The sequence below is a fragment of the Sphaeramia orbicularis genome, chromosome 14, assembly GCF_902148855.1.
Source record: "Sphaeramia orbicularis chromosome 14, fSphaOr1.1, whole genome shotgun sequence".
In the NCBI taxonomy this organism is placed as follows: Eukaryota; Metazoa; Chordata; class Actinopteri; order Kurtiformes; family Apogonidae; genus Sphaeramia; species Sphaeramia orbicularis.
In genome coordinates this window covers 15,233,282-15,260,200 of record NC_043970.1, presented here as the reverse complement: position 1 = coordinate 15,260,200, position 26,919 = coordinate 15,233,282, and the positions used below count along the sequence as shown (strand labels likewise).

At 38.4% G+C, this 26,919-nt stretch overlaps 1 protein-coding gene across 4 annotated transcripts in view; it reads right to left on the bottom strand.

Annotated features, from left to right (window-relative positions):
* Positions 1-1,871: 1,871 nt before the first annotated feature.
* The window catches only part of rsf1b.1 (remodeling and spacing factor 1b, tandem duplicate 1), a 32,097-nt gene continuing 7,049 nt past the window's right edge, over positions 1,872-26,919 (bottom strand). Inside the window, exons 3-18 of one of the 4 annotated variants that reach the window (XM_030153931.1) lie at positions 20,685-20,777; positions 19,933-20,138; positions 19,685-19,809; positions 16,657-18,738; positions 16,255-16,620; positions 15,497-16,206; positions 14,961-15,239; positions 14,769-14,873; positions 12,659-12,738; positions 12,368-12,422; positions 12,162-12,274; positions 10,329-10,396; positions 10,038-10,251; positions 9,159-9,382; positions 8,892-9,071; positions 1,872-5,195 (exon numbers count right to left, since the gene is read on the bottom strand). In XM_030153931.1, the coding sequence (XP_030009791.1) occupies positions 4,624-5,195; positions 8,892-9,071; positions 9,159-9,382; positions 10,038-10,251; positions 10,329-10,396; positions 12,162-12,274; positions 12,368-12,422; positions 12,659-12,738; positions 14,769-14,873; positions 14,961-15,239; positions 15,497-16,206; positions 16,255-16,620; positions 16,657-18,738; positions 19,685-19,809; positions 19,933-20,138; positions 20,685-20,777 (5,472 nt within the window). In that variant the 3' untranslated portion in view covers positions 1,872-4,623. The remainder of the gene's footprint in view (positions 5,196-8,891; positions 9,072-9,158; positions 9,383-10,037; positions 10,252-10,328; positions 10,397-12,161; positions 12,275-12,367; positions 12,423-12,658; positions 12,739-14,768; positions 14,874-14,960; positions 15,240-15,496; positions 16,207-16,254; positions 16,621-16,656; positions 18,739-19,684; positions 19,810-19,932; positions 20,139-20,684; positions 20,778-26,919) is intronic. The other 3 variants (XM_030153932.1, XM_030153934.1, XM_030153933.1) reach the window with 3 other exon arrangements.

Genomic DNA, 26,919 nt, shown 5'->3' with positions numbered 1-26,919 from the left:
TTCTCCTTGGCTTTTGAAACCACGTGAGATGTTTGAATGTATTATTTTTATTCAGTTGTTTTATTTGGTATTGGTTTATTGTTGTTTTTAATTATACAGCTTTTAATGTTTTAATCCATTCTTGAATTTTATTCTTTTATTTAAGTTTTATCTATTCTTTTGTATTTTTATGTTTTGTTTTTTTTTATATTTTTTTTTTTTACAGTTGTTCTATGTCTTTTTATCTATTGTTGTATTTTATTGTTATTTTGGTTTTTATTTATTTTTCTGTACAGTACTTTGGTCCACTGTGGTTGTTTTAAAGTGCTTTACAAATAAAGTTGAATTAGATTGGATATTCAAATTTCTAGAAAAGCCCGTTGGTCTGATGGGATTCATAAAGTTTAATAGAAAAAGTCAATGGTAACATTTGCTGATGGTGAAGGTCTTATAGGCCTGCTTTATTTTTCTTCCTATTGGGAACTGAAAATTGACATAATTTTGTGTTCTGTCGTCAAAAATTGATTAGTCAGTTACATAAAACTCATTTTTTTCCTACTCCGTTTTGGACACATTGAAATAACTCATCATTTTTTGCTTAATCTTGGCTTGTTGCTTTCTATAATCTTACGTGTTCTGTTCTGAATCTGTGTTTTTTGTCTGTTCCTTTTGTTAAATTTAATCATTTTGTTCGTTCTTATGTGCGAAATGAAGTTTATCATCATCATCATCATCAGGTCTAACTTTCTTTGATCCTGGCTTCAGGTTTAAGAACTCTGTTGGTTCAGTTAAACAGCAGCACCAACTAACCAACACAGAATATCATTTGTGGTATGATTTTCCCACTGAAATATCTTCAGTTTATTTCTGCTGAACTGGACTGAAAGTGGCTCCAGAACTGAGGTTTTTATCTGTTTTAGTCTTGAGTCATGCAGCCTTGTACTCCAGATATATTTAGACATGTTAGATCCAAACCTTAAATTTAGAACATTAAGAAACACAGACAAAGAAAGGGAGAAAAAACAGAAAAACAAAACAACTAGAAGCACTCTGAGAGCGCAGACCTCCGCCAAGGCTGATCAGTGGCCCCCCCTGTGGGCCCCCCCACCCCCGATCGCCACCAAAATTTAATCATTTCTTCCTTATCCCATTTCCAACAAATCCTGAAAATTTCATCCAAATCTGTCCATAACTTTTTGAGTTATGTTGCACACTAACGATCAGTGGCCCCCCCTCGTGGGCCCCCCCACCCCCGATCACCACCAAAATTCAATAATTTCTTCCTCATCCCATTTCCAACAAACCCTGAAAATTTCATCCAAATCTGTCCATAACTTTTTGAGTTATGTTGCACAGTAACGATCAGTGCCCCCCCCCCCCCCCCCCCCCCCCGTGGGCCCCCCCCACCCCCGATCACCACCAAAATTTAATCATTTCTTCCTTATCCCATTTCCAACAAACCCTGAAAATTTCATCCAAATCTGTCCATAACTTTTTGAGTTATGTTGCACACTAACGGACAGACAAACAGACAAACAAACAAACCCTGGCAAAAACATAACCTCCTTGGCGGAGGTAATAAATAAATAAATAAATAAAAACCTGCCCCCACCCCACCCATGCCCTGGCTCGATCATATACACAGATTATTCAACAAAATATTCGACAATCTTAACAGCAGCTAGTCAAACAGGACTCTCAAATCAGTAAAAAAAAAAAAAAAAAAAATCTGAAAATGAGTGCCACTTCTGAAAAAACTTATCAGTAAATGTTCTAAATTTAAAAATTAAGAAATATATCTAGGGGGAAAAAAAAAAATCTAAACCGTAGTTCTGGTTCTGGACCCCATTAGTAATCCAGCTTTGAACACAAATCAGGGATAATAGCAAGTATGAGGCTTTAAAACCCATTTTATTATGACAAATGTACAAGATCAGATCAATAAGAAATAACAGTAAAGTTAACAAAAATGTAAGGAGCAGACAAAACACCAAGGACCAGTCTACTAGGATCTATACACAGTGGACAGGGCGTCTTTCCTCCCAGATTCATCATGAGGTAAATAAGAGAACTCTGATAACACTTCAGTCATTGGCACAGACTTCCTCCATTCTTCCCATCAGGCCCCTCTATCATTCCTATGCAGGTCTTGCTACTGGTTATTTCATAACCGTCAGACACATATGAGTACATTCTCCATTCCTCTGTGGAGAATATAAAACATGGTTACATACAGCACACAGACATCCATATTCCTTTACTCTGACTCAACCCACCAGAACACACACATTATTCATCTTTTAGAATTGGGTATGCTATGTTCTGTCCAGCTCATCTAAAAGCTAAATAGTGTATAGAAGCCTTGTGCAGCACATATGGGACTTCGTTCTGCCTTGGAAGTCGTGATTAGGCCATGGCCAGTATCAAAACGGTATGATAAATAGAGTGGTTTATCCTTTGTGAAGACCATGCTGAGACTAATTTACACAATATTTTACAAACAGGCTTCATTTCCCCTCTTTAATCGGACCCAGCTGTCTTAGATTCTCTGCTAAAACATGCCTTTAGTAGTTCAGCGCATGCTTACCGATGCAGTTTGACTGCATGATGGTCTACTTCACAAGTCCTTCAGCAACTATGTAACAGGTCAGCTGAGAAAAACATCCATCAAACATGCCAGGTTTTCTGATTTTGTTACAAAAAACTGGTGTGCCAAGATTACTCCCCTACAAAAGAAAACTATTAGAAACTCATGCAATCCCAAAGAATTGCCCGATATATTTTTCCATGATTAAAAAAATGCCTCTAAATATATTACAGCAAAAACTACAGATATACACACAGACTGGCTTCAGCAGAGGTCAGCGAAGTCATTGGTTTGAGTTTTACTGTCCCACTCAACAGTTTTTAGCTTTTTCATTATCCAGATCTGGTTTGAGGTCCCCGTGTTGGCCGTTTACTGCAACGTTATTGTTGTGAAGAGAATGTGAACAGAAACGTGGCTGCTTACCGCTTGAATTTAAATGTAATAATGATGAATGAAAAAGGGAGCCAAGTGCTATTTTAGTTAATAAAAGCCGTGAATTTGCTTCTATGAAGAACAATATACAAAGAAAATAAGACACTTTACATTTTTACTCAATGACAACAAATAAAGGTTTAGATATACAAAAAATACAGCAATATTAAAAAAAAAACAAAAAAAAAAAACAGACAAACGTAAGGTAACATAAAGAGGAAGTTGAACTAGATCAGGAGGGACTTAAGAGGGTTTGACTTCGAGTTTTGTTTCCACAAACTTGAAAAACTGGGAGTTCACCACTGATACTGATGGCGGCGCACAGTTAAAATACTATATATGTATACAATATACAAATACTAGTCTATCATTTACCAAAAGGGTGGAGATAAGGGTGGACATGCACAAATGAACATTGGTCATCTAGTCGGTCACAGATCTACATTCACACCTTCGTATAATGTATGAGGTTGAATATACGTGTGTGACACTTTATGGACAGAAAGAAATGGAAATAATGTGTTTTTTGATGACAGGACACATCTGTTTGTGGTGTACGGAGGGTTAGAGCATCAGATCTGAGTGAGTCTGATTACCTTCCTCCAAAAAGAAAAAAAAAAGAAAGAAAATGAAAGAAAGAACTAGCATCATCATCCAAAGCTTTTACAATGAAATCTAGTTCATGGGATAAAATAAAACCTTGAATCTTGAACAACCCTATCACAGAAATCATTTCCATATGTTACTAAAATGTCACTACAGATATTATTTTTTCATAATAGTAAAATTTTGTTGACATGATTTCCAACTGATAAAAGTATCCTGAACCAGCAACAGGATTTACAGCATGATTAAACTTGTTAACTTAACAAACCTAGCATTTTTAAGAATGTAAGATACAGTCTCAAAATCACCACTAACCTAAGGTCTTATTGCCTAAACATCTAGTTTGACTTTGCCAACACTGCTCTCTGGTGGAAAATCCTGGATTCTGTGGTAATGAGGAATGCATAAAAAGTAGTGGATTCTTACAAGAAAATATTTGGATGCAACAAATTGAAGGCATTAAATATACTAGTAAAGCAAAAAAAAAAAAAGAAAAGAAAAGCAATTATTTTAACAAGTGTGACAATGAATAGAAGTATAATTACATATGAACATAACTTCTGTGAGATGGGCCGTTTCAACAGATTCTGAGAACTTCAAGTCTGTTATGGAATGACGTTCACACCAGCATTATTTAGAGGTCATTAAGCAGTCTAATCTTAAACTAACTGCAAAGTTCACATTTTCAGTGCCAATTCATTACACAAGAAAATTTGTATTTTAAAAAAACTGAGACGTGATGCATTAAAAACAGCCGAGTCAACAGCAGAAACGGTTTGGCAGTGGAGGTTTACAGTTCAACTGATAAGTGACAGATGAGCTGTGATGTTTTGTTGCCCTTATTCACTGTACGATCCCACAGGGACAGCACTGGTCTGGTAACAGGACAGCGAGAGGAGGTGGCTCCAGATGACACAAGTAAGAGAGACGACAAAGGATGGAAGGGGAGGGAATAATAAAGTTAAGAAATATAAAAATACAATACCACAAAAAAATTAAACGTACACCATTTGCTGTTTTTACAATTGTTCGTTATTGCAGACGTAGTCCACTAGGTCTGTGACTCCTAATAGGTCGTCTTCGTCATCGTCCTGTGCTGCCATCTCCTGGGACCCCAGCCCGTTCGGTGCTATGGCAGCGGCTGGTGTGGCACTCACGTTTTTGGGTGGATCTGCTTGTGGGCTGAGACCTGGAGCGGCAGCAGCGGGCCGGCTGTTGAAGCCCTCCACGTTCTTCACCGTGCTCTGTCCGTTAGTGGGCGGCAGCTCTGTCACATTGTAGTCCACTTGGTTTGTTCCCTTTGACAGAGCGCCTCCCTCCTCTCCTTCCGCTCCTTTCTTCTCCTTGGGTTTCTCCTCTGGCTCCTCGTCGTCGTCATCGTCCGAGTCGATACGGTTCACTCGTTTGCGGACGGGGCGGTCCTCTTCTGAAGATTCGTCCGAGTCGTCATCGGAGTCGTCTTCTTCAGAGGCTCTCCTGCGTTTTAGTGCTAGACGTCTGTGTCTCTGCCGGGAGTCTTCGTCAGAGGAGTCGGCTCTCCTCTTTATTCTGGTTTTCCTCGTCTCCTCCTCGGAGTCTCTGGAGAAACTCGCTGCAAGAAGAAAACAAAAGCACCATCAGCTGTTTAACTTCTAGAATTAATGTGACATATCCTCCTGATGTCACATAAATCCTCCTGACACCCAGTAATATATTTTTGTCCTCTGCAGGGGAGTTCCACAGCTTTAATTAAAAAATAGGACCAATAGGGTGGTCTAAAGAAATTTTTTTAAGATTCTCTGGATTAGAACCCTGCATTTGGTACCATATCTGGCCAAATTACTTTGGTCCAAATTTTATGCAAATCAATTAATATTTAGAGGTTACACAAGACATGTGAAGATTGCTCTATATAGATAGATAGATAGATAGATAGATAGATAGATAGATAGATAGATAGATAGATACTTTATTGATCCTTTGCAGGAAATTGCTTTGTTACAACAGCAGCAGTACAAGAAGAAAAACACTCTGACCCATCGCATGAACATCCCACAAACAGCCATCAATGGAACAAATAAATAATAAACAGAATAAAAGAGATTTATATATGTGTATATATATATATATATATATATATATATATATATATATATATATATACACACAATATGTAATAATACATATTGTATAAAAATGTATATAATACAATAACCTAAAACACCTAACACACCTAAGTATGCACAGCATACAATAATAATTTATCGCACAGCGATATTAAAAAGTCTAATAGCAGCAGGCAGGAAGGACCTCCTACTGCGTTCAGTCTTGGACCGAGGGGGGATCAGTCTGTGACTGAAGGTGCTCTCTCTGAACACCTCAAGATGGTGCAATGGGTGAGATGCGTTCTTCAAAATAGAGTCCAGTTTCCTGAGCATTCTCACCCCAGCCACTTGCTGAACTGTTTCCAGTCCATATACCATACCATAACTAGCCAAATGAATAAGGCATATTAGAATAATTTATAATTTTATTCTCAAATCAAACTGCAACTCACATAAAAATGTTACTTAGAAAGTTCAACAACCACTGTTGCTTTATTGAAATTACAAAAAATGTTCCTGTGTTCTTTGACAACTTGGAGCAAGTGCTGTTTGTGATCTTCATTTTTTGTTCGGCTACAGTTGAAGTCTTGAATAAGCTCCACCCCTCTTTCAGCAATATCACTGACAACTTTTCTGGAATGCACAATTTTAGCAGCCTTCTGAAAATCTTCATCATCAGCCCAGTCTTCTGGAGGAATTCTTAAGAATGTTTGTGGCAGATCCAAAGTTTCAAAAAAATGCATGGTGCTGGTGGTGACAAAATCACTGATCTGCTTCCCTTCATAATCTGCTTGTTTAAGGGCATCACAACGCTTTAGTGGAACCTCTGAACCTTCATTTTCCATCATGTTGTGAACCATCAGCTGCTTCTGCTCTTGTGTCACACTGGAGTCGAAGAATGCCAGGCCAACCAATTCTTCACTCAAGTACCAAAGATGTCGGCGGCCTTACTTAATACATATATTGCTAGATGAAGCACTAAAACCTTGATTTTGATAGCACTGCTGCTTCTCTTAGCAGGTCAGCTCAGCTATGCTGAAAATGCAAAATTAGTCAATTTCCAGGAAACTTGCAGCAACTTGTGAAACCTCTAAACCATCTCCTTGTTCTTCCAAATTTTTTTCTAAATCAACTTTTGAGTGCCAAAACCTAATGCAGGGTTCTAATTGAGGTTATCTGAAACTTTATTTTCTACCATGATTGTTGGACCACCCTAAGGACCAATAGCCCTGTAGCTTACCTGCCAAATTAAAAGCTTTGGGAAATGTATCCAGATGCCATTTATTATCACCCAGTTATGTGTATTTATTATATTACAGAAATAGCCCATGTTTTGGTCATATTCCAATCAGATCTGTAAAAAAAATTCAAATTCCAACTTGATATCATTGATACTTACTGATTCAATCCACTTCCTTTGTCTTATAATGGGAACATTTTTCAAAGTCTCACCAAATCCAGAATCAGATCCGGATCGAAATAATTTCAATACCTTGTGTTGACATCATCATAAAGAAGCTGTATACCAAGTTTGAAGTCAATCAGAACTGTAGTTTGGGAGAAGAAGACGATTGAAAGTTTTCCGCATAAGAGTCCATGTTAAATTTTCCGTAAGTTCCCGGATCCAGAAGAAGATCCTGATCAGCATGTGGCCATTATGTTTTGGTCATCTCCCCATCAGGGCTGGACTGTAGAAATTTCAACTTGATATCACTTATATTTACTGAGTTATTGCATCAATCCACTTCCTATCTCTTATAATGGGGAAATTTTTCAAAGTCGCACCAAATCCAGAATCCGATGTGGATCCAAATAATTTCACTAACTTTTGTTGACATCATCATAAAGAAGCTGTATACCAAGTTTGAAGTCAATCAGAATTGTAGTTTTCGGAGAAGAAGACGATCGAAATTTTTGTAACGGACGACAGACAATGACGACAGACGACGACAGACGACGACGACAGACGACGACAGACGACGACAGACACCGCATGACGACAATAGCTTACAGCTTGTCGGCCGGTAAGCTAAAAACTGGACCAGTGACCATGTAGCTCACCGACATGTTCTATCAAGAATCATTACCCAGTTGAATTTGTGAGGTTGTCAGGTTCTGCTGCTATGTTCAAGTCCTGTGGTCTTGATGCAGGAGCTCAATCTCCCAATAGAAGTGGATGGTACTTTCACTGGGGGAGAACTCAACTAATTAAATCAAAGTCCATATATGACTTCCTATCAGTGCTCAATAGTAACTATATTGATACTGAAGACCATTTCCATGTTATTATGGAGCCCACGAAGGGACATGCAAAAAATAACAATGATTGCGTTATAACGCAAAAGTATTAGAGTAGTAGAGTTAGGTCACACCACTTGTTTTTTGTTTCTTTTCTTGTTTTGAGGATTAGATAAGGATAGAGTTGTGACATCATTTTGTTTTTTTTTATTTTGGGCATGATTTCTCTCTTCTGCGTGATGAATAAATTGCTTTTGTCTGGGCCTCACATTCTTGGGGATGGCACGAGTGGGGCACTTTTAATTATGTTATCTTCAGGTTTCCCCTCGGCCAGGGACATAACATCGCCAACCATTTCCATGTTATAAGCTATTAAAATATGGCCCATTATAAGTAAAGGCACATTTTTAATATTTAAAAAATGTGCAAAACAAAAAAAAATAATAAAATTGTAAAAAAAAATTTAAAAAAAGAAGCAAAAATCTAAATTTCTCAAAACTGTGAACAAACTTTGTAGACATTGTCCTAAGGAAGCTACATGTAAAATTTGAAATGACTCCAACCAGTAGTTTCATCTGAGAAGATAAGAACAAAGACACCGCCAGACACAGTGCCTTCACAATAGCTCATCGGCCAATGAGATAAAAACAAAATGCTGTCCACTACAAGGGAAGCTCCATAAAAAAATTTAAATGTATCTGAAAAACTGTTGCATCATGCTTTTTCCAAACAAGACAATCATTTACTGTATTAAAAAAAAAAAAAAAAAAGCCAAAACTTTTATTTGCCTGGGTCTCAGGAGGATATAGAGCTGATATCATCAATATCGTATTCACTTCATGCTTCAGTATACAATTCCTTTTTTGAAAACATGACCTCTGCCCTCCTCTTGGATCTATTTTCGCCATTTAATTCAACTCCATTACAGAGGATTTTGACGTAAATGTGTAGTGTTCAAGACTGACCGTCACTGTCGGAGCTGTCCAGGCGACGTCTGGGTTTTACTTTGTCCCGGTTGGTTTCTGCCTGAGAGCCTTCAGACTCTGATGTCTCGCAGTAGTTCACCTGCTGCTTGCGACTCCGCCGTGACCTCCGTCTGCTCATGTCCAGGTCACTGTCGCTGAACTCGCTGGAGCCTTCGGTCACTGGGTGCACACAGAAAACCACAGGTTACAAAACAGGATTTAACACACCCTGGCTCAAGGACAGGGACTGGAGGTGACTCAAAGTACCTATTTCTTCATCTTCATCTTCCTCGTCTGTCTCTTCTTCTTCGTCATCTGAGTAACCTCTCGGTCTCCGTCGTTTTCTAGAGCTTCGCCGTTGTTTCGGTATCTTCCTGGATCGTGAAGACACACGTTGCCTGCTGGTGTTGCTGCCAAAGTCACTGTCGTTATCGTCGTTGTCCCAGTCTCCCTCTGTGTCGTTCTCTGACACAACAAACTCCTCTGAACTGCTGTAAGGCAAAAATAACAAGCACACGTCAAATGTTTGTTTCCAGCATGGACTTTACTGTAATGATCCAAGACAAACTTGATTTTTCTGGGAATAAATTTATTTCCAAAAATGTTTTTAAAAGTCATCAAAATATATTGCTTCCTAATTTCAATACATATAAAATCCAAATAAAACTTATCAAAAATTAAAAAGGTTACACACTCAAACCCTCTAGGTCGTCTAATAATGCAGGCCAGGATACTGAAAAACCTGACATAGTTTCATCTCAAAACAGCAGATTTCACCAAAAGATGAGAGGACGACATCTCTAAATTTTAGCTCCAATCACTTCATTTTGTGACTTTTCATTTCCAGGTTTTTCATGAGTGTGAACCATGTTATTACGACTGAATTTGCCTCCAACATTCATTCTGTAAAGCTGAATATCATCACCTTCTTAAAATACATGCCCAAGTAAATTTTTGACAAATACAACTCTTGCCTCAATTTTCAAATACTCAAATTCTGGTTAAGTTTTTTGTGTTTCCTGAAAATCTGAAAAAATGACTTGGGTAATTACTTTAGGAAGGTGATGATATGGTAGTCCGACACCACTGCATTTTCTGCAGTAGTTCGTAATGTAAATATCTAGTGGAGTCTAAGCCGTTGCCCACCTCTCACTGAGTCGGAACTCCTCCTCACTCTCCTCCTCGTCCACAGTGCTGTCACTGTCCAGGTCGTTGAGTCGCCTGCGTTTTTTCTTTCGCTGCCCGGTGCTGGGGCGTGGTGGGCGGCCATTTTCTTTACCCTCGTCCGCCTGTAGGATGGTGGACATGTCTTTCCCTCTATGGCCGGTGATGTTGGCCATGTCTTTACCCCGACCTGCTCCTGCGGAAAATGAACATCACTTGTTACATTAAATGTCACAGAGCAACTTGTAAGAGCTATTTGAAAACATTCTCTACCTCCACCCTCTGCCTCTTTGATGTCCTCCTCAATCGCCTCCTCGATCGCCTCATCGAACTCATCAAATCTGTAAAACGGACACAGTTAGCACAAATTAACACCCAATACATGGTGTCAACATTTACAAATAAAATTATACAAAATAATAAATAGCGAAAATAACTGTCTATTTTCATATGTGGGTGCTTCTTTGAAACTGGTCCCTAAAAACAGGACAGAGGGGCTAAAAATTCAAACAAGATGTAGACTAATGTTATGAAGCAAGTTTGGAAGTACTTTGGGTTAATTTTAAAAATGAATATTTACTGAGATAAGAAACTACTAAAGAAACTAACATTTTTATTTGACTCGTGCGTACAAAAATCGTAAAAAATGTAACACGGTAAAAAGGACACGAACATTATGTGCTACTACTTTTTTGAATATCTTTTTATTCTCTCACAGGAATATTTTGGGAATCTAAGCAAATATGCAAGGCACAGTGTTTCACAAAAATGACCGCTGTTGCAAAATCACTTGCGATTTACAGGGGTTGGACAAAATAATGGAAACACCTTAAAAAATCAACAAAATATAATTTAATATGGTGTAGGTCCGCCTTTTGCGGCAATTACAGCCTCAATTCTCCGAGGTATTGATTCATACAACTTGTGAATTGTTTCCAAAGGAATTTTAAGCCATTCTTCAGTTAGAATACCCTCCAACTCTTTTAGAGATGATGGCGGTGGAAATCGACGTCTTACTGGAATCTCTAAAACTGACCATAAATGCTCAATAATGTTGAGGTCTGAGGACTGTGCCGGCCATACGGGATGCTCAACTTCATTAGAATGTTCCTCATGCCATTCTTTAACAATTCTAGCTGTATGGATTGGGGCATTATCATCTTGAGGTGAAGGTGTTTCCATTATTTAATCCAACCCCTGTATATGTGTTTAAATGGGCAGGTTCCACATGTAACCCCAGTGGACATGCTCAAAACCTGGAATGAGACTGAGATTCATGAAAAACCTGCACATCTGGGTTAGAAAAACCACTAGGATCATCAAATTTAACACAGTGTCTTTATTTGTAGTGGTATATACGAGGGCTGTTCAATAAGTTCATGGCCTCACCCAGAAATACTGGTTGTTATAATACAGGATGTTACATTCTTTCGTGATGGGATAGTGATGCTTGAACATCTATGGACCAAGTGAATTGCTGTAAATGGAGATTATGTTGAAAAATAAAATATAAATTATCAGTCTGTGTTGTTCTGTTCTGGGTGAGGCCCTGAACTTATTGAACGGCCCTCGTAAGACCCTTTCAAGCCATGTTTTCCAGATCAAATGCACTGACACCTAGGTAGCTTTTCCTGTCCCAATTTTGGTCATATTTCTGGCCACAATATTGATTAGAAATTCATTCATTTTGGGATGGCTCAGAGCAAGAGCACAGGTTTTTTTTTGCATTTATCTGTGGTTATCCTTAGGTACATCCTGGGGGGAAAAATGTCATAATTTCTCTTATTATTGGGTCCAAAAAACTGGGAAGGTGGCAGATACCAAAATGAACCCAGTTTCATGGAAAGACCCAGTTGCTCTTTTTTTTCATACATAGGTCTTTTAGGTGGATATGAAATCCAGCCGTTAATTTTCAGCTCTAATAGTTTTTCACCAGTAGATGGCAGCAAGTCATGTGTTTGAGGTAAACTTGTGTATCCTGATCTGACCCTATGTGACTCCACCAACAGTATTTGGAACAGCAGGAGAGGCTAAGTCCAGCGCAAACCCAGACAGAAAATGATCTATAACACTGTTAGGGCGTAACTAACAGTGCACTGCACAGACCTATAGCTGATTGTTTTCTTTGCCCGTGTTGATCTTCGACCCCAGCTTTTACTCCGCTTTGTGTCTTTCTTCTCCTTAAATATGACCTCTGGCTTTTCTTCTTCCACTTCCACCTGTTGGGATGAAAAGTTGATAATCTAGGCTCAACAGTGTTGTTTGACAATCATTTCCTTTTAAGACTTCATTCAACAATGCCATGTACTTACAGAGGGTGTAATTATGTTTTCCACGCTGATTCCAACGTAAATTAATCGCTCTTTCCTGGAGGAGAAAATACCGTAAAGCTTTGTTAGTAAAGGAACTATAGTTTAACATTTAACATCATGGCAAAACCAATCAGCTACTTTTCCAAGATTTCTTACAAGACTGTAGAGAAGTGAGTGAGTGGGAAAAGTACCAAGTAAGAAGCAATAAAATAAATAAAAAGTTGAGGTCTCACACTGAAAAATTATATAAATATTTTAATGTATACAGAAAACAACAAAGCAGTAACTCACCGTCGCTCAGCCCGCTCCTTCTTTTTCAAGGCAGCGTCAAGATTTTGAAGCTGTTCTTCTAATTTGTCACAAAGCTGCTTCTGCATTGGACAATAACAGAAAGACAGTGATTATTTACCTTTTCATCTCTTTCACTGTTTTACTTTTTATTAGTGGTTGGCATGTGACATATTCATATCCTGTAATACTAGTATCACACTGTGAAACTACTTCAAAAAGTTAAATAAAATACGAAGGTGTTGTGTATGAAAAGTCCAAAGTATGACTGGACATTTGCTCGATTCCACATGGCATTTTTCCGCCTGGTATCACTATCACAGAGGTTCCAAGTCATCGAAAGTGAAACTAAACATTACATAAAATCATATACAAGTTGATCCTGAAATATTCCTGCATTAATAGGTAGGTGTCCCATAATATCGCCATATAGGACACCGAGCAAAACTATCAGGAAACGGTCAAGTAGGCTCTATCTTGACTAACTAACCACAGATTTAACATTTAGCTTAAAGGGGTCATATTTTGCTCAACCCACTTTTATTAGTCTTTGGTATATTTATTTGTGTATTTGGATCCTAATAGTTCCAAAAGTTTGAATTTGAACCCTCCGGGTGCTGCAAAGCCATCTTTATATTCATTTTGGCAAAAACCGAGTGGATTTCTACAACGTTTCAATTCCTGCTTAATTTGTTACGTCTACGAGTAACGTTCCGACATTTGCACATATAATTTCCAACGAACATTTCTCTGAGTACGACATAATTGTTTGTCAACAGCAGAAGCTGTCGTCCATACTGAAAATATGTCCAAACTTCAAGCCGATAACTTGTTTTTGGTTGAACGGGACAGAGCAGCACCGCCAACAACCTGGAGGGGAGGAGCATGAAGTGGCTCATTTGCATTTAAAAGACCAGCGCTCAAAACCATCTTTCTGGTGTCATTACTCAGAAATAGGGTTGAAGATGGGCCTGTGGATTTGAATTAATGAAGAATTCAGACCCAGGCATAGCATTTACTGTTCATGTAGACCACAGGGAAATGTTTTAAAATGCATAATACCATTTAAAAAAAGCAAAATATCACTCCTTAAAAGTGTATCTGTACTGGTCATGTCTACGACATTAACTGTGCTTTGTGCATTACTAATAAGTAAGAGAGGCACAAATTTAGTAAAAAAATAAATAAAAATGTAAATCGCCATAAATGCACCACACTGGACCTTTTCATTACGTGAATTACAGGTAAAGCCTATGGGGAGCAGCCATTGCCAGCCAGAAGTGACAAACCAGCCTTGTTTCCGGCTGATTGAGTTCAAGTAAACAAGCAGCAGTCAGTGAGTGAGACTGAGTGGAAAACACATGTTCACGCCTGTTGTTTGCTCAGCCGTAAGCTTTAACTTCCGCCATTGTTCTAGAGACGCGACCCAGCACTAGCTGATAATGTGTCATCTTAGACTGGTGTCTTCAGCATGGGGTCAGTGACCAGTTCATCACAGCCCAGGTAATAGGACAATACAATGGTACTGTGTCATTACTGGTGCTGGAACAGCCCATGAAGGAGGCAACATGTCACTGACCATGTCTGAATGACGAAGCAGTGACTTGGTACTGGCGCGACTTGACAAAATGCTATGACACAAGTTACAGGATGGAACAGTTAGTATTATACGTGTTCTTTTGAAATAGCTATCAAAGAAAATTCACTACAGGTACCCTTTAAGCAACTATATTCTTGAGGGGAAGCACTTAATTTCAGAAATTCTAATTTACAGTTTTCAGTTTCACTCCCCTCTGTTGTTGCTTTGCTCATAACTGCAGTCGAACTGAAGATGACATCACAAATTGCACTGCATTGCTACGTCAACCAGACACTCAAAGCAAGTACTAAACCTGCAGTGGAAATGCAACACATTGGTGGCCAAACTGAGCCAAGCCATACTGAATCAAGATGAGGCAACTCGAGCCATCACCCACAGTGGAAAAATCAGCATTACGATGATATTGATGTTGGATTTAGTGCTGTATTAATGTCGCATTTTACTACTGTAGAACTCATCTGAACTACTTTACATACATACTTTAGTCCTCTATAGATTTCTGCTGGTACGTACATGCTGGCATGGTGGGCAGAACCACTCTCCATCAGGAATGATCATAAGTGGAGGCCTCAGACAAGCTGTGTGGTAGCCACTGTCACACGAGTCACACAGTAAGATCTGAGAGGGAGGAGATAATATGCGAAACGTTAACACACAGGAGGCTTAAACTACTGTATTAGACACTGAAATCCTGTAGATACCCACCAGCTCTGGGTGATTTGGAAGACCACAGTGTTTGCATGGGTCATCGTTTGGAGGTAGGTCGTCATCTGAGGATGTTGAGGAGTCTGAGCTTCGTCTTTCCCTGTTGCGATTCCGCCTCTTTCTGGTCCGCTCCACCTTGTAGTCTTCATCGCTGTCGTCTTCTTCCTCGCTTTCCTCCTCTTCGCTAGACTCCTCTTCGCTGTCGTCTTCATCATCTGAGCTTTTCTTTCTGCGACGTGTTCGTGTGCAGGACCAGCGCATGTTCCGTCTCTTTCTCCCCTTTAACATAGAGATGGCAGCCATTTAACCTTAAGAAAAGAGTCTCTGACCTGCAAAAACTCCTGATCTAAACAAGACTGGCACTTTACATGTAGGGGTAAAATCTTATTGATCTTATTTTTTTACAACAATGCAGTGGATTGTATCAAATTATTAAGCCTTAGATTAAGATTAATAGATAATTATTTCACATGCTCATACCTGAATAGTTATTAAGTGGGAAAACAAATAGGCCTACAACTGGTGAGCAATCTTACCTTTGCTTTAGATTGACCCTCTTGATCAACCTTCTTCTCTCTAGGCTTCTTCTGAACAGTTTTCACCTCTTCCTCCTCATCTTCTTCCTCCTCTTCCTCCTCCTCTTCTTCTTTTTGAGCCTTGTCTTTCTTCTCAGCAGCTGGTGGAGCCTGTGATTTCTCCACTTTTTTGTCTTGGATCTCAGCCGGCTTTGAGGTCGGTCTGGAAATTCTCGGGGATCGTCGCAGAGACCTCCCCATGTTTGTATCTGACTCAGAATCTCCTTGTCTCTCTTCTCTCTGAAGCTCCGCTTTCCTTCGGTGGGCTGGCTTTTGTTTCAAGCGACTGCGCTTCTCCTGAACATCTGACAGAACACTGCCAGCATCTGCTGTTTCTTTTTTTGCTGAATCTTCCTCATCAGAAGGTTTGCTTTTACTTTCTTCATCAGAAGGTTTGTCTTTACCATCTTGATCTGAAGGTTTGACTTTATCATCTTTATCCGAAGGTTTGTCTTTACCATCTTTATCCGAAGGTTTGACTTTATCATCTTTATCCAAAGGTTTGTCTTTACCATCTTTATCCAAAGGTTTGACTTTATCATCTTTATCTGAAGGTTTGTCTTTACCATCTTTATCCGAAGGTTTGACTTTACCATCTTTATCCGAAGATTTGTCTTTACCATCTTTATCCGAAGATTTGACTTTACTTCCCTCATCAGGTTTGACTTTACTTTCCTCATCAGGTTTGACTTTACTTTCCTCATCAGGTTTGACTTCACCATCTTTATTTGAAGGTTTGTCTTTACCATCTTTATCTGAAGGTTTGATTTTACTGTCTTTATCTAAAGGTTTGTCTTTACCATATTTATCCAAAGGTTTGTCTTTACCATCCTTATCCAAGGGTTTGTCTTTACCATCTTTATCCAAAGGTTTGTCTTTACCATCCTTATCCAAGGGTTTGTCTTTACCATCTTTATCCAAGGGTTTGTCTTTACCATCTTTATCCAAGGGTTTGTCTTTACCATCTTTATCTGAAGGTTTGATTTTACTGTCTTTATCTAAAGGTTTGTCCTTACCATCTTTATCCAAAGGTTTGTCTTTACCATCTTTAGTCGAATTTTTGTCTTTACCATCTTTATCCAAAGGTTTGTCTTTAGCATCTTTATCTGAAAGTTTGTCTTTAGCATCTTTATTCGAAGGTTTGTCTTTACCATCTTTATCCGAAGGTTTGTCTTTACCATCTTTATGGGAAGGTTTGACTTTACTTTCCTCATCAGAAGTTTTGATTTTACCTTCTTGATTGGAAGGTTTGATTTTACTTTCTTCATCAGAAGGTTTGACTTTACTATCCTCATCAACATCTTTAGGCTTCTGCCATTTCCTCACACTGGGTTGACTTGGTTTCTCTAATTCAGTAGAAAGTTCACTGTCAGCTTCTTTGCTTTGGTGAGCTGGTTCCTTTATTTTCTTTGAGCTTTCTCCTGCTTTGTTATTTGGATCGTCAGATTTTGATGACTCCTCTATTGTAGATTCCTCTTTACCTTCTTTGTCCTTAGAAGAGTGTTTTTCACCTTTTGCTTTATCACTACCTGTGTCCTTTTGCAGTTTCCTTTTGCAAGTCTCATCCTGAATTTTCTCCATCTGTTCTTCAGACTTTTTAACGGTTTCAGGGACACTAGTTTTTTGCTCAGAGCTGGACTGTTTACCTTTCTCTTCAGGTGCGCCTTCTGTCTCTACTGAATTCATTTCAACATTGCAATCTTCGTGTTGCTTCATTGCATCGTTTTTAATGGTCGTCACCTCAGTTGGCCCAGGAGAGAAGCTAATGATCTTCTCAGCACTATGTTTTGTAGTGTCCTCACAGTTGACAGTCGTCTTTGTGTCTTCAGGCTTTTCTGTCTTCTCAGTGGATGCCTCAGCTGCTGGGCTCGTCTTCTCCAGAGTGAGAATCTTCTCCATTTCTTTAATGTCCTGCTTCTCTGCAGATTTGCATGATTCAGATTTGTCTGCAGTTTTAATGACAGGCAACTCCGTACTCTCTTTAGTGTCTGGGGCGTCTGATCTCTCACTGACTGATGCCTTTTTAATGACTTTAGAAGTCTTTGACACTTCCTCGGTCTCTGAGCTCTTTGTACAATCACTGTCTTTTAACATTTCTGTCTTCTTAATGACAGGTTGTGACAGAGAATCATCTGTTTTCTCTGCACACTGTGCCTCTACTGTTTTAATCACCCCTGCCTTCTCTTTCAGTGCTGACTTATCTGATTTGTCAGCTTTACACTCAGATGCCCCCAATTCCTTAGCATCACTTGGTTCTATGTGCTTTCCATCTTCAGTCTGACTTGTTTCTGACGTGTCCATGTCTACACAAGCAGTGGTGTCCTCAGATTTCTCTGAGTGTTTTGCTTTCACCTCTTCAGATTTCACTTCAGAATCTGAGTTGAGGCCCTTGGACTCTTTTGTCTCTGTTGATTTAAGTTTTGTCTTGTCATTCTCTTCATGACTGGATGATTCTGTGTTATTTACATCCTTAGATGAAGGTGAAGAAGACTTAAGTACTTTTGTTTCTGATACAAAGGTTTTCTTTTCAACCAGATTTTCTTCTTCCGTTTTCTTGTCCTGTTCTGAAGTGCAAGCCTCTTCTACTGCAGGTTTGGTCCCCTGCTCCTTATCAACGACAGCTTCCCTATGAGAAGACTCTAAACGCCTCTCTGATAGCGTCTGAACTTCACCGTTCACATGATCATTTACATTCTGTGCTTTCTTTGTCTGATCAGGTGTTGAATCAGCTCTAGGGGTTTCTTTTGCCTGAGTGACTTTAATGTTGCTGCCATTTTTTTCAAAGCCCTCACTGAATTTCATACCTCTCTTCTTGAGAGGGATTTTGGCCTGCTGGTCATTCTTCACAGCCTGGTGGATCTCCTTGACCTCCTCTGTCTGTTCTGTCTTTACAGATGGTGTCTCAGAGATGGCTTCTGGTCCACTGTTTGATTTAGTGGCTGTCACCTCCATTGGCTCCTCTTTGATATTCTGGACTTTTGGCGCTGTGGTGAGATCCACAGCAGATTTTTCTGAATTCAGCTCTGCATCAGTTTTGCTCTCAATGACACCATTCAGTGAAGATTTGGAATCAGAACCTTCTGATTTTAGTTTCTGTTCAGCTTTTTCACTGTTTTCTGTCTTTGGTGAGGGCTGGCATGAAGCCTTGTTGGAGTCTTTGCTTTCCTGATCTGACTCTGAGTCTTCAGACTTTTTAACTTCCCCTGTAACCAATATGAAAGTAATAATAAAATTAATTGTATAGGAGTGTCCAGGGATAGATAGGTAAAATGTATAAACAGTTTTGTCCCTGTTCCTCACATTAATTGTTCACCCATATTTACAACATTCTCTGAGATTTTTCAGTACCACTTTTTTTTAAGACTAGTATTAGAAAAACAAAGAAAAAACTAATGCCCCATTTCCACTACATGGTATTGGCTCGACTCGACTCAACTCAGCTTTTTTACGTTTCCATTACAAAAAAGGACCTGGATCTGGTGCCCGGTACTACTTTTTTGGTATCACCTCCACCGAGGTTCCAGGACTGGGGACCAGATACTAAAACGTGACGTGTACACACTGCAGACCACTGATTGGTCAGAGAGTTTTCTCTGTGACCCGCCGTTTTACAAAAAACAGATGCGGAAGTGGACAGTAAATATAGCGGTACATTAATCCATGTGATAACAGCCCAAAACTACACCATGGTCGGTTGAGGAGATTCAGTCTTTGAGGGCCGACGTAAAAATTCAGACGAGACAACACGCAACGAGCGAGTTTATCAGCAACTCTCTGAGCAGACGACACGGAAGTAACGCGCCACATTGCTATGACGACCAGGTACTGTAAAGTAGGTAGCATCTTGTAATGGAAACGGTCTCCGGGAATACAGAGTCGAGCCGAGTCGAGCTGGTTCCAAGTAGTGGATACGCGGCATAACTCATCAGAGTTAGGTACAATTATGCCCAAATGTTTACGTGCCAGAAAATACTTAAAGCAACTTCAAAAATATAATGTTTAACTTCATAATCCAATCAATTTTCAGAACCTGAAATGCAGAGAATTGGATTTTATACTGTTAACAGAAAATAAAAAGCAATAATCCACTGGGAGCAATGAGCCAAAACAATTAGAAATGCAAAAATCAAGCTTAATTGAAGTCTTCACCATCTTTTTTGTCTTTATCCTCTTCATTGTCAGGTTTGGTTTCCTGTTCCTGGTCTTTTTTCAACAGCTCAGGGTCAATTTGCGTCTTCAGCAGAGCCACAACTTCTGCCAAGTCATTTCTACTCCTGCAGGGACCAAAGGATGGAGAAATGTAAATGCTCCCTGTTTGTAATAAACAGCATAGCTGCTTTTCTGCAAAGCCTTTGCACTTTCGTGCCAGCATTTATTTCTCATTCTGGCTTGCTTACCTGACGATGCACTTCCATGACGAACCGTCCAAATCATCCTGTTCCTCCACATAAACGCGGACATTGTCGTCTTGGTCCAGTTGAAACCAGTACATCTGACCGTCTTTGTCCCTGCCAATTGGCTGAAGCCGCATTTTATCTGGGTCCTCCTCATTGATGGCTGTTTTGAACTTAACATTTTCATCAAACTGACATTCACACAAATACTGTGGGAGAAAAGAATGGAAGAAAATGTATATTAACATTACAAAGTATAGGAATAACTCCAAAAGTTGATTACTTGAGATGAAAATAAGGAATGACAATTGCTCTCTTTACAGCATTGTACAAAGTCCTACAAGTGGTTATGTGTGTTTATTGTATTTCTCTGCAATTATATCTCTTCCATTACAGAGAAAAAAAAATCTGCATGGACGACAAAACTACCAGTCCAGATAAAAATGCAACAGAAGTGGATAAACAGACCAATACGCAGATTTAACTGAGCCTAAATGCCAATCAAATTCAGCCTAGGTGGCACATGAAAAAAATCCTGGAGGGTAAGGTTTGAGGGTAAGATGTTTTTTTTATATCTCTGCTACAATGGTCACTACAGTAGCGCCACATTAAAAATCCAAAATTACCATTATGTGCAACCCCACTGTATCAGCTAAATTTACTACCATCTTGCTGCTCTTTCTGTTTCCATCCGTTTCCAACGCCTCTTCTTTAAAATGTACATTAGAAAAAAACAAAAACATTTTCTATCTTACTTTGAGAATCCCCGTCTTGCACTCCACTGTCAGCTCCTTGTATCCTTTCTGTTCGAGTTCCCATGCCCACGTAGTGTTGAAATCTTGGCATATCTGAAGAAAAAATAAGAACAGCTTATTTAAACCTGAAATCACAGACCTGTTGTCTCTGTTAAAGTCTCACTTGGAGGAACGCTGTCAGCCGCATTTATAAGTAATGTACAGGGTGGGGAAGCAAAATTTACAATGAACATTTAGTTGTTTTTTCTCAGCAGGCACTACGTCAATTGTTTTGAAACCAAACATATATTGATGTCATAATCATACCTAACACTATTATCCATACCTTCTCAGAAACTTTTGCCCATATGAGTAATCAGGAAAGCAAACGTCAAAGAGTGTGTGATTTGCTGAATGCACTCGTCACACCAAAGGAGATTTCAAAAATAGTTGGAGTGTCCATAAAGACTGTTTATAATGGAAAGAAGAGAATGACTGAGCAAAACTATTACGAGAAAGTCTGGAAGATACTATTAAAGAAGAATGGGAGAAGTTGTCACCCCAATATTTGAGGAACACTTGCGCAAGTTTCAGGAAGCGTGTGAAGGCAGTTATTGAGAAAGAAGGAGGACACATAGAATAAAAACATTTTCTATGATGTAAATTTTCTTGTGGCAAATAAAATCTCATGACTTTCAATAAACTAACTGGTCATACACTGTCTTTCAATCCCTGCCTCAAAATATTGTACATTTTGCTTCCCCACCCTGTAGATGTGAAGAGGTTTGCAACTTAAAAGGCTGATAATACTGAGAAAGTAACTGATGTGGTCTCACACAACATTTGTAATATCAGTTCAATTTGGTTTTATTTATATAGCACCAATCGTAAAACACAATTATCTCACGTTACTTCACAAATTTAAGTCAAAACTTTACAAGTACCATACGCTGAGGAAACCTAGCAAACCCTCCAGGAGCCAGAAAAGGTGACAGCAGGGAGGAAGAACTTCTATTATAGGGAAAACAACCTCCTAGTTTCTTCATTTACTCAAACAATCAGGATAATAAGAGCAAGATGTCAAATCAAAACCCACCTCTGCACATTTACATACACAGTAGTTACAGGGAGTTTTTCCATCGGCTCGGAATGGCTTCCTACGGTAATCATGTGACTTCTCATGTTAATGTTTAAATGATTAAGACCCTACACTGTTAAAATTCAACCACCCACACATATATACATTTAATCAGTGGTAGCTCCAGAATTATGATTCTGTATGTCACATGAGACTGGACAAACACACACATTATAATGATAACATATATACATTTCTTAGTTTCTGTATTAAGATCCACTCTGGATTTATGTAAAGTATGTACAGAAGTAAAAACAAACTTTCAGAGAAAAAAAAAACAGGTTAAATAAACCAGAGGTAGTAGTCAGTGTGACCTCACTTTGCACTAAGCATGTCTTTAACACTTTTGTTCACACAGTATGAGATTTATCACATTATTTTTTATGTTTCTGATGTTTTATGCCAGGTTTCAATCAAAACTCATGTCAAATGTGTCTAACAGCTTCATGTCATGGGGTCAGGGGCAGAGGTTGCATTAACCGAAAATATTCCATCATTGACGGGTTTTTTATTTTAAATGACGGAAAATTCTGAAGGCCGTCCATCATTTTGACAGCTTAAAATACTGAGGGTAATCTACCAAAGAAGGTTTTCACACAACACTGAACAGAACCTGCTCGCAGGATCGCTGGTCTGTCTCTCTCTTAACAAGTCATCAAACATTCCGTAACAGCATCCTACCTGTATAGAACCCAACAGCGCCACTGTTCACAACTACACTGAATACAACAGCAGTACTTCAGTCAAATGACTCACCGTTAGTTCACCTGTAGTAGACCCCCTTTCCAGTTAGTTCACCTGTAATAGACCCCCTGTCCAGTTGATGGTGAGTGTGCATAATAATCAATCAGTGTCAAGTCTTGTGATGTTGTTTAGCTGACTTCAGCCAAAATTATATGCTACTTTGGTAGCGCAAAATGCGAAGCCAGCCGAGTCTCCTTCGTTATTTTAGAAAGCCCAGTAAATGTGATGGTAATGATAAACGCGGTGAAAAAAGAGGGACTGATGCGGTGGAGGATGAAGGACAAGCAAGGAATACGCCAGTGGCATTTGGTGAGCTATATGTACACATTTTCTACCTTTCATGTGTTATTTGACGGCATGTCAATTTTTGCCAAGATCTGTGGTTCACATAACTCGAACCCAAAACCTCAATGCATGGTATTTGACACTGTGTGAACAAACATAAGGAAAGCTTATCATGTCTACAGATAACACACCAATTACAAGTGGTGTATATATTTATGCAAGTCGTGATATCACATTGGTTTATCAGCCAGCAGCAACTACAGTTGCTGCATCATTGAGATGTTTTTGAACATTAAATACTACTACTACTAATACTACTACTAATATATCTCATTATCACTAAAAAATAAAAATTTGAAATGACGGATAATAATATGTTATGACGGAATTTTTACGATCCTGTCCGTCAAAATGACGGACAATAAAAATGTCTAGTGCAACCTCTGGTCAGGGGTCATAATAAATAGTGACTTTAACCTTTAGAACCCATTTAGTTCAGGTCTTTGCGTGTCCTCTAAGGCAGTGCCCATATTCACTGTATTTTCTTGTTGTATCTGAAGAAAAGAAAATGAAATAAATATGTATGCTCATTTTAACTCTGTAAAAACAACAAGCTACCTAGAGGTGGCCGAACACTTCTACACAGTACTGTATTACTAGAAGCAAATGGGTTGCACTTGAAATGTTTGTTGAGCAAGTAAGGTCTTCAGAGGAATAATATGTAATTTTGGCACATTTAGCAATTTCTAGAATCCAAAGCCTTGATTGATCAAATTATTTCAATATATTTCTCAGCCCTATGCACAACCTGTTCTGCTGCCTCTTGGCCAGGTCATCACTGGAAATAAGAACTGGTTCTTAATTGACCTACCTGGTTAAACAAAGGTTAAATAAAAATAAATCAAATAAACCTTGTGCTCTGTGGATGAGAGGTATTTGGAAAAAAAAAGAAGTTCAATTTGTAATAGCAGTCTCGCAGTCTCGTCCACATCTGCTCAATGCAATATCTGAGATGCTGTTTTATTAAAACAGGGTTCGTACACATTTTTCAAGGTCAAATTCAAACACTTTTCCAGCCTTTTTAAGCATCATTTTCAATTTTTTCCAGCACAGCACCTTATCGCTGGGATCAAATGCATATTTACAGCAATACATATACTCATGATTATTTGTTTCCACTTTCTATCACAGTCATGTATATTGTATTATGCTAAAAACATCTAAAATTATGTTTCATAATACCAAAAAGTTTAGAAATTAAAGGAGAACACAAAGTTTTATCCAAAAAAAGGGAAGACACTTGGCGTTCTTCAGGCACACTCACACCAACACAAAGACTAAGATAAAAATGTACCTGGAGTCGACTTGAGAACACCCACAATTTTTTTTTTTTTAACAAAAAAATTGTTTTTCAAAATGTAGCCCATCGCCTCTCTGTGAGTAGCTTTGGCTTGAGTTAATATTAAAAATAAATAAACAAATCATATCACAGAGTTATAATTGCAAGCACTTTCAAGCATTTAAACTAAAATTCAAGCACTCTTCAAACCTTAAAAACACAACACTGAAATTCAAGCATTTTCAAGGATTTCAACCTGTTCTAAAAATTCTCAAAAGAAACTGACAAATTTGTCACAACAGAAATATAACACAACGTGGCATCTATCAACGTCACAGTAGCACCAGATGGCTTCTACATTTGGGATATTGGAGAGTTCTGTAAAACAGCACATTGCATAAAAACTCCAACCTGATAATATAACTTTAAAATTTCCATTATTAATGGTTCAGTGCACACAATAAAACAACATATTACAAGATCCACAAGAGTTGATCTGATAGGTTGATCCAACAAAACTAGGGCTGCACAATGTATTGTTCGAGCATCGACATCATGATGTACGTGTGCACAACAGTCACATCATAGGTCCTGCAGTGTAGGAGGCAAATGAACTCAATGTGTTCTCATCTAATTTCAAGGATATATGACACACATTGCCTGCAGTGATCCACCAATCAGTCTTTCTGAATAAGTTTGAAGTGAGTCGCTGGTAACAAGTGAAAAATGAGAAACAAACAAGAGAAAATCACCGTAAACTAAGACTTGGTGCCAAAAAGAAAAGCAACATCAGTTATATGGAATTATTGCGGCTACAAGAAGGATGATATTGAAACACGTGTTCTGTGTCAACAGTGCCTTACACCTGTTGCCACAATGAGAGGTAACAACTAATTTGTTTGACCATTTACGTCGGCACCACACAGCTATTACATACTCCTGAGTATTTTTTCATATTGCAATATATATTGCAAGGTTAAAAAAAAAATTGCAAAGTCAGTTTTTTCCAATATTGTACAGCCCTAAATAAAACCATCAGTACACTGAACTGTGACACTGAATTGTCTCACAAAATCACTCTCCTGTCAGCAGTGGATGATGGGAAAGTGTTTACTTGGGATAGAATACAATAAAGGAAAGTAAGGCTCTGATGTCAAACAGTTGTTTATGATGGAAATACAGAACCCAAATGTTAAATGTAATGTTTAATTGATGGCTTTCCTCTGGACCTCAGACTTTATGTTGTACAAGAAATACCCATATTCTTTACATCAAATATGTGGAACAGTTCATGTCATCTGGCTACTGACGTTTGAAGTTCACCACTGTAACAGAAAAGCCAACTCTTCTTCATCTTTCATTAATTGATATGCATGCTCACAGACATATACTATCTCAACTTTCCTCACTTTTCCCAAACTCAGTCAACAATAGAGAAAAATGACACCAAGACTTAACTTTTACTTTGATGAATGAGCTTTATGGAACTTGTTAATTTTCTGGAGGTGACACATCTCTAAGCACAATGGTATGAAAACATCACAACTGTAGGTAGCAATGGGACTAATTTTTTTAACCACCTCAAACATCACCAAGCGCATTTGTAGAGTCAGTGAAACACATTTAAACAGAACAGATGCAAGTGATATTCACTATTGTAGCCTGGATTTCTTGGTTGGTCATGTTACAATTATAATCCAGTCTCTTTGAGCGGTGGGTGATCAGTTCGATGTTATATTTTTATCAAAGACCAACACAGATCACTGTTACTCAGGGACTGTCATACTCATATCTGGGACCATAAATGACAGGTAACAACCAAAGTTAATCTCAAACAAAGAAGCTGTGAATACATTTTCTAAATGTCACACTTACACATGTAATAGATAAAAAATGATGTGCTGTACTTCGGATGGTTATTATGCAATAATAAACATGAGTCCTAAAATGTTAATGCACACCTTACTTGAATATATAATCTAGTATGTTAAATGTAATCACTATAACACAAAAATATGATAATATATAATGACCAAGGTTGCACTGTGATAATACACAGTCTGCTGTGTATTTGGTGTTAGATTTTTACTATTAACGTACACATTTTCTGTGTTTTTGCATCTGTTTTGGTGTTACAAATAAGATTTTTTTTTTTGTAACCTATATTTTATTAATTTTAAAAGAACAACAACAAAATGAAAACACAACATGAACATGTCTGGGTAGCAGACATTTTGCTTATATAATGTCCATTTTTTCCACTTTTTGTTCATTTGTGGTTCTTGTAGTCTCAATCTGGGTGTTAGATTTTCCATTAGAAATATGTCCTCAATCATAGTTATCCATTGATCCTTTGATGGGACGTTCATCTTCCCCCATTTCCTTGTTATACATTTTTTTGCAGCTATCAACATCACCTTTACCAAATATTTATCGTATTCACGTATAGTGCCATCACCAAAGTTGCACAAATAAAGAATTTCAGGTTTCTTTGGAATTGTGGACCCTAAAACTTGACATAGAACATTGTAGATCATTTCCCAATATTCCGAAAGTTTTGAACATTTCCAAAAAACATGAGAATGGTCAACATCCATCTTCCCACATTCTCTCCAACATTCCTGATGCCTCTGTAACTGTTTACTTTTAAACTTGGGTGTAATAAAAAATCTTATAAGGTTTTTCCAGGCAAATTCCCTCCATGTCCAAGAACTAGTAGTTGTATGATGTAATTTCCAAATGTTTACAAA